Genomic DNA, 12,675 nt, shown 5'->3' with positions numbered 1-12,675 from the left:
CACCTACTGTAACGACAAAATAATTATCTCAAAATGTGGTGGCATTTACAGTACTAACATGTCAGACAATGAAAATGAATAGACAAATCATCATGTTAGCTCATTAACGCCCAAATAATTTCATTCAACTGGAAAACTCCCTTGTTATAAGTTCACTTCACTTCAGGTTGTTTTATCGCTGTCACCGCCCTGTCAATCCCTACATCATTTCCTTCTCTCCTGTCTTGTGATGCTGCATTATTATCAAGGCCCAAGCGCCTCAAACATCTGGGAGCGGAGATTAAAGCATCAACAATTCTCTCGGTGGGTGTCATATCTGGCACGGCGTGATGAAAGGTCCCGTTGCTCACCTCCTGCAGACAGCCCCATCATTTGCCTGTGTCGTCACAGACCGGCCGTGTCACGAGCTGCCAGGCCTATAATACGAATGCGATGACAGGAGACCCATCAGGTCCCATCCAAGCCACCAGGTGCAGGGCAGCAGTGGTTCAGTGTTTGGACAAGCTCAATGGCTCAGTGTGTACTGTACTCTTGCTGAACTGTAAAACCTTCCCAGAGTGTTTGATCCTGGTGTAGATTCTCACTCTACCTCTGTTTTCTCCTAGCTTCTCCCTCGGTCACCCACCTGTTTCTCTTATCTGTTTCGCTCTTTTCCCATTTTTTTTTCTCTTAATCCCTCTTTACTCCTGTGTTTCTTTTAGTTTATCCAACTGTCTTCATTCCCCTCTCTCATCTCCACAGTCTGCTTCCAAATAGATTCCGATCTCGCTGACGCAGACTGAAAAGGGGACGGACACTGTTGAGACCCCCAGATCCCCAGCCAAGAGAGCCACCCGTTTCTCACGAGAAAGGCTCACTACAAACCTTTTTCCTTTCTCTGCTTTTTTTCTTTCCTCTCTTCTTTCATTGTCTTTCTACAGGTTTCTCTCTCTCTCTCTCTCTCTCTCTCTCTCTCTCTCTCTCTCTCTCTCTACAGTATCTCTACCTGAATCCATATTTGTCTCTTTTGGTGCTCACCTGCAGCTCAAATGTGGGAAAGTGCCCTTTGAGAAGTTATCTTTATAGCAACGTAGGTCATCGCTACAATTTCATCAACCTTTTATTAGCAATTATGCATACAAAAGGCTGTTGATACAGACACAACTTATATGAGATCGCAGTACAGAGGGCTTTTTTCTTTTTTTAATTGGATTAATATCAGCTATTTCATGTCATGTTTCCCTGCTGGTTGAAGATAGAAATGGTTAGAGTGCCCCCAGTGTTCACTCTGAAAACAGCAGCATTAACATCTATGACAGCCCTTACTCAAGCAGCACACCCCAGTGAGACGCTTGCACTCATGGTTGGGGTGTGGAAAAAGGCATAAAATTTCAAATAAAAGAGAAGATGGCTGTTAAAGTAAAACACGGAGGGATAACACATCAGGAACAGGAACGCCTTCTAGAAATAAGCTTTGGCTGACAGAGCGGTCCTGCATTACCATCTCAGAGGTATTTACGAGAGCGATTACTGTGATTATTATTTCAACAATACCCTGCAATGCTCTTTCATGGGCTGCCAGCCTGGGCTGGGGTAGAGAGGGCCTGCCAACATCATCGGTCTGGGAATTTGTCTAGGAGCTCCATAGGAGGGCAGAGAGGGGGGGAGGGAAGAGGGAGAGACAGAGGTATGATAGTAGAAGAAGACAAATGCAACACAGTTCAAAAGGGCTTCTCTCCTTCTGAGGGGTCACAGTATGTAGTCCTTCTAACATGATTTTGTCCTCTCTCCCTCTCTCTGCAGCTCCCACGGAGCCTTTGCTGTGCAAATTTGCCGACGGAGGGCAGAAGAAACGCCAGAGCCAGAGCAAGTACCCTCAGAATGGCAGGCCGTGGCACAGAGAAGGCGAGGTAAGATGTTACACCAATGTAGAAGCCGTCCTTCCTCAATATGTCCCGGTGTATAGAGTTTATTTATTCTTGCACAACTGAAAAACAATCTTTCATAGGGTGCTGGTAGAGTGCAGAACAAATTAGTGTTATAGTGCAGATCTCACCGCATACTAGATCCCTAGAAATTTTTTAAAATGTCTGCATGAGATAAGACTGTTTTCTACAACAAACAATTATCAAGCTGCCAACACATCAGAGGCGCCACATATAGAGCAATGGGATTTAGTAAAATACAGGAATAAGATTACATTATCAAGTTTAGAAACTGGGTGCACCACAACTCAGCAATATCAATATTCATCAAGGACAAATCATAATTTACAATTTAAATAAAATGTCTTATCACAAAGTCCATTTACTTGGCTTATCCTGAGCTTTCGGCCACATCCCTCCATTCAGGATGTTCTCTAGCGTTGGATGTGAATGGCCAACTTGATATTCCTCCAACCTTGCACTGACTAGGAAGGGGTCAAAGTCATCAACTAGGAGTCAGTGGAAAGAGACAGATGTTACAGTCCAGCATCACTTTTTTTATTTTCATGTTCCAACATCAGATGAGGATTGAGTGTTTCTTTGATTGCTATTTGTCTTTATTCCTTAATGCTGACATTCACAAATTCAGTGAGTAACAACAGCAATATGCAATATACATATTTACATTTTTACATAATTTCCTTCAATACAACAATTATTATTTAATAATTTATAACTAGGAGACCCAGATATGGCCAAAAAACCTCAGTCATCTCAGTTAAACTCTTTCCATTCCAACATGATGACGTTCTAAACAAGGCGTTTACCTCTGAGGTAATGGTTTTTCGAATAGCAGGCCCCACCCTCCTCAAAAGGCCCCTTGAAAAGTTAGCTACAACATCTGGCTTTATGTAAACCATTGCTGCTTGTCATTTGTATTTACTCTAAGGTATGGAGCTGTTTAAAAAATAATAATAATAATAACCCAGATATCGATCAAACTGCCCCCGGATATATAGGCGCTGTCACGTAAATTGCATCTCAAGCCTCACTGAACACATATATTCCCACCATACATCAGAATGTTGGGGAAACCAGACATTGGATACAGTGCTATGGTAACATATTCATCAGCAACATGTGGAGACAAGGTTAGTCTCTTCACAGGCTACCAAACAGCTATACTGGGAAGGACACACAAAGGTGACAGGTAGAGGAGTGCTTCAGACTGGACTATATAGAATAAAGTGAATACACACGCACACATATTCAATGAGGCTGACAGTTGTGCTGAAACGGCAAGGTAGAGGAAACTAGGAGAGATGAAATGTTTGTCCTTCAAAAAACACATACTCTCTGCGTGTGTGTTAGGAAGGGGATGGTGGAGTATTACACTAGCCAAGTGAGTGAGTGTGTGTGTTTGTGTCTGTCCATCACATGTTCAGCAGCCCTACCACCTATAAGCCAGTGAAGCGTATTTACCTAAATCACATTGCTACATCCCCTCACAGGCACACACATTGACAGGGTCAGCTCAGTTGACTTGAGGTAAAGTTAGATGACTGTGTATGTATGGGTGTGTGTGCGTGTACTTCATCTTGAAGGGTGTAATAATGATAAAGAAAAAGTCCTACACTGCCAAAATGGAGGAAACACCCCTTTTGTCCTTTTGCTGTATTTAAAACCCCACCCCTTGCTTCCTCTACATTATACACACATTAACTTTGACCTGTGCTTAAAACAGCTGCTTACCGTGTCACACCGATCCTACTTCCAGTAAAATATGTTTATGTACTACTAATTTGCTTTTCCGAATACGTTCTGGAGGAAACATAATTGCTGCCTGGATAACATCCACCAGCAACAATTTTCCCATCCAGGAAGTGGGACTTCTATATACTGCTTAAAAGTCATATTGAGGACGTCACAGTGGGTTGTTCAGCATACAAACCACAGGACTTTAAGACCTAAGACCTGGGTTTGTGTCCTGTGTCCTACATGTTGGGTTAAGGCAACTAAGACTAAGAAGGGTTGTGGTTTAATATTATCAATCTTTTTAAAAGAAGATGCGATTAGACGTGAATTCGCCAAGAGCAGTGCAAATTGACGGCGAAGATGCGTATGTCCCGGGGCTTTATGAATTTGCTTTATAAACGTACAGAGATGAGAGGGAAAAGGAGAGAGACCGGAGGGAAATAACAGAGAGACCCAGAGTTTCTGGAGAGTTCAGTCAGACGCTGAGCTGAACACAAACACACAGTACATTGGCTATTGGAGCAAATAAATGCAGATATAGGCAAAAATTTTATTTGTTTTCTGTGTGAACACACCTTTAGACTCAAAGGCTGTGTGCGCCTCGTTGTGTTTTCATCTCAGTTTAAAGTTCTTCTTGTTATCTCCGTAAGAGAGAAATTCCTCCTCTGCATTATCCCCCTCTCCTCCCCTCCATCTCTCTCTGCCCCCTCCCTCCTGCCATGTTTCACATTAAGGCATGGCAGTGTGACTGAGAGGCCGAGGTTTAACAGCCTGAGTTCAAGGCAGTGTGTGTGAACGTGTAAATCTGTAGCTGAAAACTGAATGTGCTCGAGTGTGTGGCCATTTATTTGTTTATATGTGTTGTGTGTCTTTATGTGTTGTTTTGCTATCCTTCAGAGAGCCAGTCTGAGATTTAGACCTTCAGACTGAGCACTTTTTTTTTTTTTTTTTTTTTTTTACAAATTGAGGTCATTTTAGCTTGCTATCTTCACAGAGAAATATTTGAATTAAGGGTTAGGATTTAAATTGAGGCTAGGGTTAGAATAAATTCAGGTTACAGACCTCATCTTAGGTTTAAGATTAGAATAAGGTTAAGTTTAGTTACAATTTTTTTTTATACCTCCTGATATACAGCTTGGCTGGTCCGATAGAATTCAGATTGCAATGCATTTTGCATGCATTTACACCTATATGGTCAATAGAAAGGCCCTTATAAGTATAGTATTCCATGCATGTGTGTGTGCATCCTTCATGGTCATTGATCTGCTGTACAGGCAGGCCAGGGGGAGATGGGAGATAGGCATCACATGTTAGTCTGTTTATCAGAGCTGAGGCCATTCCTCATCTCGCTCCCTGTGGCAGGCAGATGAAGGTGAGCAACAGTCTATACTATCTCTCTCTCTTGTCTTTCTCTGTGTCTCTCTACCTTCTCCCTCTTTCTATCTCTACAGCATATCTTGCTCAGCTCGTATCTCTTTCCCTCACTCTCTTCTCCTCTGTCTATCTTTTTTTCTGTCTTTAAGAACTCTGTCCTTCTCACCATCTCTTTCTCTCCCACTTCATCTCTCTGTCTCTTCTTCCCTTTCTTTGAAGTCTTCCCACAGCAACATATGGAGAGGGGGAGGGAGGGAGGGAGGGAGAGAGAGAGAGAAAGAGAGAGAGAGAGAGAGAGAGAGACTCACTAAAACTAAGGGAAAGAGAGGGAACACATTGCATGATCAGTCAGGAGTTACAAGGGGTTGAGTGCTGCAGGGTGGCTGGTGGTGAGGACTGAGAAATATATGACAGATTTTCTTGTAAACTACCCAAAGTTGGAGTCTAGAAAGTGCTGTCTCTCGCTGTCTCATGCTGACAAACATATTAGTCACTGCATTTTTTTCTGCCGTACACACACACACACACACAGACACAAGCACCATGGGTGCTCATTCTTTTCTCTCTCTCTCTCTCTCTCTCTCTCTCTCTCTCTCTCTCTCTCTCTCTCTCTCTCTCTCTTCACATCCTCGCTCTCTTTCACCAACACACACTCCTACACACGAAAACTTTCAAAGTCACACTTCTCAAGCACCTACTCTAGGGGAATGAGTGTAGATGAAAAAACATCCGGCTTTCCACTCTGTGTGAAAGCCTGACAGATGTCCGTGTGCGTGTGGCCACGAGGTGGAGAGAAAAAATAGAGAATCTGTGTATGGAAGGCAAAAATACAAGGAGGGAGTGGGTCTGTGTGTGTGTGTGTGTGGGTGTGTGTGTGTGTGTGCGTGCGCATGCCTGCGTGCGTGCGTGTGTGTGTGCGTGCGTGCATGACGACACAGAGACGATGGCTTGGCTCAGTTTTCCTATATAAGAACAGTGCAGCATAGGTGTCCTTACAGCTTACACACATTACATGTGTGGTAAAATGCATTTACAGTTGCATTGAAAATGCATTAGTAAGCCAAAATGCATTTTGTACACCCAAGTGCATAGATGAAAAGATATTAATGCAAGGTAATTATTCACAACTTGCTTAACTTGAATTGATGATTGACTACAAAAAGCAATAACTGAGTCATTCATCACCGCTTTTTTGTGAATTTGGATCCAGCGTCGTTACGCCATATTTTGGCATTTTCCCATACCTACAGTAGGGGATGTTTACATTTTTTGGTTATGATTATGCAAAAGTTTTAATTCATAATCTTTAGGAAGAAAATTTTTGTTAAACCATCATCATCATATATACTGCATGAGGTGAGGAAGTGTAACTCAATTTCGTCCTAATTTAGCATGCAAAATGAACATACTCGCTCTTTGAAAGCCAAGTCTGTCTGTGGCAGCTTTGTTCACGGGGTCTGTACAGTATAAAGTCGAGGTTTTTTTCAGTCTTGGATCAAGCTCAGACAAAAACATACACAAACTGTCTCTGTCTTTTCCTGTCTTCGTGTTGTGGAAGAGCCAAAAATGACTGCATCAGTAATCAGTCATTGGCCATGCAGGGTTCCCGGTCAGGAGCTTCTCTGCTGTGGAATTCATCAGCACATGGAACCAAGGGCAGCACTTAGGGGAATTATCAGCCTCACCAGACAGCTGGCCATGTCTGCCACTACTATTAGCGCGCATGTGAACACACACTCGTACACACAAACATGCAGACAGACATGCAGTGAGACTCTCTTCATCTCACATTTAGTGTAAAGAGAGTATAAATACATGCACAGAGACCTTTGCTCATATGGACTCACAGAAAGGGATATTCATGATTAAAAATACACAAGTCCTTCATCCGACCTTTACAGCTTTACATAAAATGTCTCTGAAAGCCTTTTAACTAGTTGTGCAGATACACTCTCACAGAAATTCAAAACAAAGGCCTACCATCACTCTCGCATGCGTCCACACATCCCTAGTGCCAGCAAGGGCTTATTCATTCGGTGGAGACTCTCTGTTTTTGCTCACTGTTATGGTTTTGGTCTAGGCTCACTGATCCCCCTGCTCCTCTGAGCCTCTATTCCCTTAACAGTATAGCTCAGTGTAGGTAGCCCTCTGGAGGAACAAGGGCAAAAAAGTAGTACAGAAAGATGGGAGAAGGGGAGATTAAGAGATGACAGGGGTGAGGGATGAAGAGAGAAAGGTAAGGAGAGAAAGGAAGAGGACCCAAGATGATGGAGAAAGAAAGGAGATGGAGGGAGAGTAAAGTGAGAGAGAGGAAGGGCAAGAAAAGGAAGTGTGTGTATGTGTGTGTATATGCTGATGAAATCTGCCGTCCTCAGCAGCCTCACGTTAAAAGAAATCGGATTAGCTCTCCTCCGGGAGAGAACCTTCAGGAATGCAGATGACGGATTGTGGTGCACAGGTTTCTCTCCTGGACTCTAAGAGGGCCTCACACACACACTTACACGCACGCATCTAGACCCACAGGCACACACACCGTCTGCAGACAAAGAACTCAGTTTTCCGCTCACTCCTTTTCTCTCCAAAGGACATTTCTTCATTTCCTCTCATTCATAAAAACATGATTGTACGTGTTTGAAATATGAAAAGAGGCGTCCTCAATACCAATTCACTTTGTCCTATTGACTAAGCTTTTTCCCACATTGGTTTTGTCACTTGTCAGTTTTTCCAATTTGAAATGAGTTGATTTTGATTTGATTTAATTTATTTTGAACAAAAAGAATCAGTGTATAAATTACATTATTCCCCAAGTACAACAAAGGTACAGCAAATTATCTTGGTGACTTTGGTGCAGGAACATATTGACAGATTTCCCAGAGACATACAGAACATACCGGCACAAAGTAACAAACAGTAGACAGTGACAGAATGTGGTCCAATGTGTATATATTATATCATTTAGAAGATATTAATCTTACCTGAAGAAGGTCTATCGACTAAAATGTTGTGACTACATAAAATAACCGTTAGTGTGCAAGTTTTCTGGCTCCTTCACAGTTTTTGGTCCTATGCACCTGTCATTAAGACTTAAAGGAGTAGTTCGACATTTTGGGAAATACACATTTATTGCAGAGATGCACTTAGATGACAAGATTGATACCACTCTCATGTCTGTACACATACTATAAGCCAGAAGGCGGTGATCCTATCTTAGCATAAAGACTGGAAACGGGGAAACAGCTAGCTTGGCTCTGTCCAAAAGTTTAAAAAAGCCAACTTTGTTATCTGTAATGTATTTTCAATTGTCACATTTTCCCTTATTGCAGTTTAATGTCATTTAATATTTTTTTCTGATCCAACTCTCTTAATTTGTGATTAATCCTGCATGTTTATTGTTTTTTCTCTTTCAGACTGGCATGGCGTTAACATATGATCCCGCTGCAATGCAGAATGGGTAAGAGCTTGACGATCAATCCATCCTTGGCACCATCTAATACACTCACCTCTTGGCTCATAGGATCCCAGTCAATAACACTGTCATACATAAAGATTAATGTAGTGTCTGCACTTTGTTACTGTTTGATTAAGGAAATCTATATGGACTTAAAATATCGGTTTTCATTGGTTGGGTCGGGTGAGAAAAGGGTAGCTGACTGAGCTCGTATGTGATTACATGTGCTCAGGACTTCGTGTATGTGTGTGTTCCTGTGTCTTTCTGTGTCTTTATGTCATGACTTACTGGTGCTGTGGAAATTAATGACCCAGCTACGTGTTTTATTTTTCCCCACCGTACTGAGACAGGAAGGAGAGTGCTGAGGTTCCCCTCTATCTCCCTCTGGTCATTCACAGGAACCTCCTCATTCCCCACTTCCTAAACCACTTATCCCCTAGTGACTCTGAGTCAATCTCAACCAAAAAACTGGATGAATAGCATCACTCATTACACACAGCCTGCCATGTAAAAGCCTGCTTTTCTGCCAAATTCTAATCCCACAGATATTTGTGTTAAGTGACAGACCTGCTGGGAAAAGAATGATTTGCTCTTAAAACATTCAACCAGAAGTTTAGCCTAATGATCATATTCCAGAAAAAGGGAAATAGGATGAATTAAGTAGCAAAGAATGTATAAGTAGTCAACTTTATTCAAGTGTAAATCTAATGTAGAAAAAAAAAGTTAATCAGCTAGCAAAGAATGTAGTATATAGTGAGTTTAATTCATATGTTAGTGCAAAGTAGAAAATGAAAATGCAGTTGAACTGAAACTAAAAATGTAAAACAAAAATGCCACTTCACATTTGTCAGTCTGTGTTTACTGGTATATCAAAATTCAAGTGCAAATTGGATTATTCATCCATCCATCCATTTTCTGCCGCTTGTCTGGGGCTGGGTCACGGTGGAGTCCAGACATCCCTCCTCCCAGCAGCATTTTCCAGTTCCTCCTGAGGAATCCTGAGACTTTCCCAAGCCAGATGAGATATATAATCTCTCCAGCTTGTTCTGGTTCTACACCAGGGTCTCCTACCAGTTGGACATGCCCAAAAAACCTCCAAAGGAAGGCACCCAGGAGGCTTCTAACCTTATCTCTAAGGGGGATCCCAGCCACCCTATGGAGGAAAATAATTCTAGCCGCTTCTATCTACAATCTCTTTCTTTCGGTCACTACCCAAAGATCACGACCACAGGTGACAGTTGGAATGTAGATCATCTGGTAAGTCGAAAGCTTTGCCTTCCAGCTCAGCTCTCTCTTCACCACAATGGTCCAGTACAATGCCCACATTACTGCTGACACTGCACCAATCTGCCTGTTGATTTCATGCTCCATTTTACCCTCACTTGTGAACAAACCCCCAAGATACTCCCCCACTTCATTCCCCTGAGATGCTGACTCTCATGCCGACCACTTCATGTTCAACTGCAAACTGCCCCTGTGCGTGCTGAAGGTCACAGTCGGATGAAGCCAACAGAACCACATCATCCACAAAAAGCAGAGAAGCAATTCTGAGGTTCCCAAACCGGACACTCTCCTCCCCCCACTAAAACGTGTTTTACTTCCTGCTGAGAAAAGGGACACAGCTTTTATTCTGATTATATAAGGACCGGATGACTTACCCTAAAGCTAACCATACTTCCGCAGTACCGCCCACAAGACATTTGTATAGCAGACTTCAACAACAAGGCAATTCAAAGTGCTTTACATAAAACATAAAAGCAACATAGAAATATAAAAATACATTTAAATGCAATTAAAAATAGTTAAATAGAAAATAAAAACAAGATAAAACACGAGAGTAAACATTACAGTGCACTGTAAGAAATTATTCATTATTTGATTCAATTACCAGAACAGTCTTCAGCCTTGATTTAAAAGAACTGAGAGTTTCAGCAGATCTGCAGTTTTCTGGGAGTTTGTTCCAGATATGTGGTGCATAAAAACTGTTTAGTTTTGACTCTGGGGACAAAAAGCAGACCTGTCCCAGACGACCTGAGAGGTGTGGGTGGTTCATAACATAGCAGAAGATCAGAAATGTACTTTGGACCTAAACCATTCAGTGCTGTATAAACCAACAGTAGTATTTTGAAGTAAATTCTTTGACAGACAGGAAGCCAGGGTAAAGATCTCAGAACTGGAGTGATGTGATCCACTTTCTTTGCTGAGCGATGACTTTTATTTGTTCTTCCTTGCTTCCTGAAACAATTACTTTGAGTTCTATCTTTGTTTAATTTAATTAAAATTCTGGCACATCCAATTGTCGATTTGTTCAGTGCACTTACTCAGTGCTTGTATGCGATTATAGTACCCTGGTGATATATATATATATATATATATATATATATATATATATATATATATATATATATATAAAAACTTTGTCCTTCACCCTCCGCGGGTGGTCTCATCCTTCAAGCTCGGGTCCTCTACCGACCTGGGAGCTTAAGGGTTCTGCGCAGTATCTTTGCTGTTCCCAGTACTGCACTCTACTGGACCGAGATGTCTGGTGTTCTTCCAGGGATCTGCTGTAGCCACTCCTCCAGTTTGGGGGTCACTGCCCCGAGTGCTCCGATGACCACGGGTACCAGTGTTGCCTTCACCTTCCAGGCCTTCTCCAGCTCTTCTCTGAGCCCTTGGTACTTCTCTAATTTCTCATGTTCCTTTTTCCTGATGTTGCCATCACTTGGTATCGCCACGTCAACCACAACGGCTTTCCTCTGCTGTTTGTCAACCACCACGATGTCAGGCTGGTTCGCCATTACCATTCTGTCAGTCTGGATCTGGAAGTCCCACAGGATCTTGGCTCGGTCATTCTCTACCACTTTTGGAGGTGTTTCCCACTTTGACCTTGGGGTTTCCAGTCCATACTCAGTGCAGATGTTCCTGTACACTATGCCAGCTACTTGGTTATGGCGCTCCATGTATGCTTTTCCTGCCAGCATCTTACACCCTGCAGTTATGTGCTGGATTGTCTCAGGGGCCTCTTTGCACAGCCTACACCTTGGGTCTTGTCTGGTGTGGTAGATCTGGGCCTCTATTGCTCTGGTGCTCAGGGCCTGCTCCTGTGCAGCCATGATGAGTGCCTCTGTGCTGTCCTTCAATCCAGCCCACTCTAGCCATTGGTAGGACTTCTTGATATCAGCCACTTCAATTATGTTCCGGTGGTACATCCCGTGTAGGGTTTGTCCTCCCATGATGGTCCTTCCTCCAGCACGTCTTCCTCTGTTCCCCATTGCCTGAGACATTCCCTGAGCACGTCATCTGTTGGGGCCTTATCTTGGATGTACTTGTGGATCTTGGATGTTTCATCCTGGATAGTGGCTCTCACACTCACTAGTCCACGGCCGCCTTCCTTACGGCTAGCGTACAGTCTCAGGGTGCTGGATTTGGGATGGAACCCTCCATGCATGGTGAGGAGCTTTCGCGTCTTAACGTCTGTGGTCTGTATCTCTTCCTTTGGCCACCTTATTATTCCCGCAGGGTATCTGATCACTGGCAGGGCGTAGCTGTTTATTGCCTGGGCCTTGTTCTTGCCATTGAGCTGACTTCTTAGGATTTGCCTTACTCGTTGGAGGTATTTGGCCGTTGCCGTCTTCCTTGTTGCCTCTTCGAGGTTGCCATTTGCCTGTGGTATTCCAAGGTACTTGTAACCGTCCTCAATGTCTGCTATTGTTCCTTCTGGGAGTGAGACCCCTTCTGTGTGGACTACCTTCCCTCTCTTTGTCTCTTTCGACTGCACTTCTCAAGCCCGAATGACATCCCAATGTCAGAGCTGTAGATCCTGGTGGTGTGGATCAGTGAGTCGATGTCCCGCTCGCTCTTAGCGTATAGCTTGATGTCATCCATGTAGAGGAGGTGACTGATAGTGGCCCCGTTCCTGAGTCAGTATCCATAGCCAGTCTTGTTGATTATTTGGCTGAGGGGGTTCAGTCCTATGCAGAACAGCAGTGGGGACAGAGCATCTCCTTGGTATATGCCACATTTGATGGATACTTGTGCAAGTGGCTTGCCATTGGCCTCAAGGGTGGTTTTCCACAGCCTCATCGAGTTCGCAATGAAGTCTCTTAGAGTCCTGTTGATGTTGTACATCTCTAAGCATTCAGTGATCCATTTGTGCGGCATTGAGTCATATGCTTTCTTGTAATCAATCCAGGC

The 12,675-nt window shown here is 43.1% G+C and overlaps 1 protein-coding gene across 5 annotated transcripts in view; it reads left to right on the top strand.

The window, feature by feature from the left end:
• Nucleotides 1-12,675, top strand: part of rbms3 (RNA binding motif, single stranded interacting protein) — a 287,297-nt gene that overhangs the window by 232,998 nt on the left and 41,624 nt on the right. For all 5 annotated transcript variants that reach the window (XM_044170807.1, XM_044170808.1, XM_044170812.1 and 2 more), the window contains 2 exons: nucleotides 1,783-1,889; nucleotides 8,441-8,484. In XM_044170807.1, the coding sequence (XP_044026742.1) occupies nucleotides 1,783-1,889; nucleotides 8,441-8,484 (151 nt within the window). The remainder of the gene's footprint in view (nucleotides 1-1,782; nucleotides 1,890-8,440; nucleotides 8,485-12,675) is intronic.

The sequence above is a fragment of the Siniperca chuatsi genome, linkage group LG17 (genome assembly GCF_020085105.1).
Source record: "Siniperca chuatsi isolate FFG_IHB_CAS linkage group LG17, ASM2008510v1, whole genome shotgun sequence".
Taxonomy (NCBI): domain Eukaryota; kingdom Metazoa; phylum Chordata; class Actinopteri; order Centrarchiformes; family Sinipercidae; genus Siniperca; species Siniperca chuatsi.
This window is presented reverse-complemented; position numbering and strand designations above follow the sequence as displayed.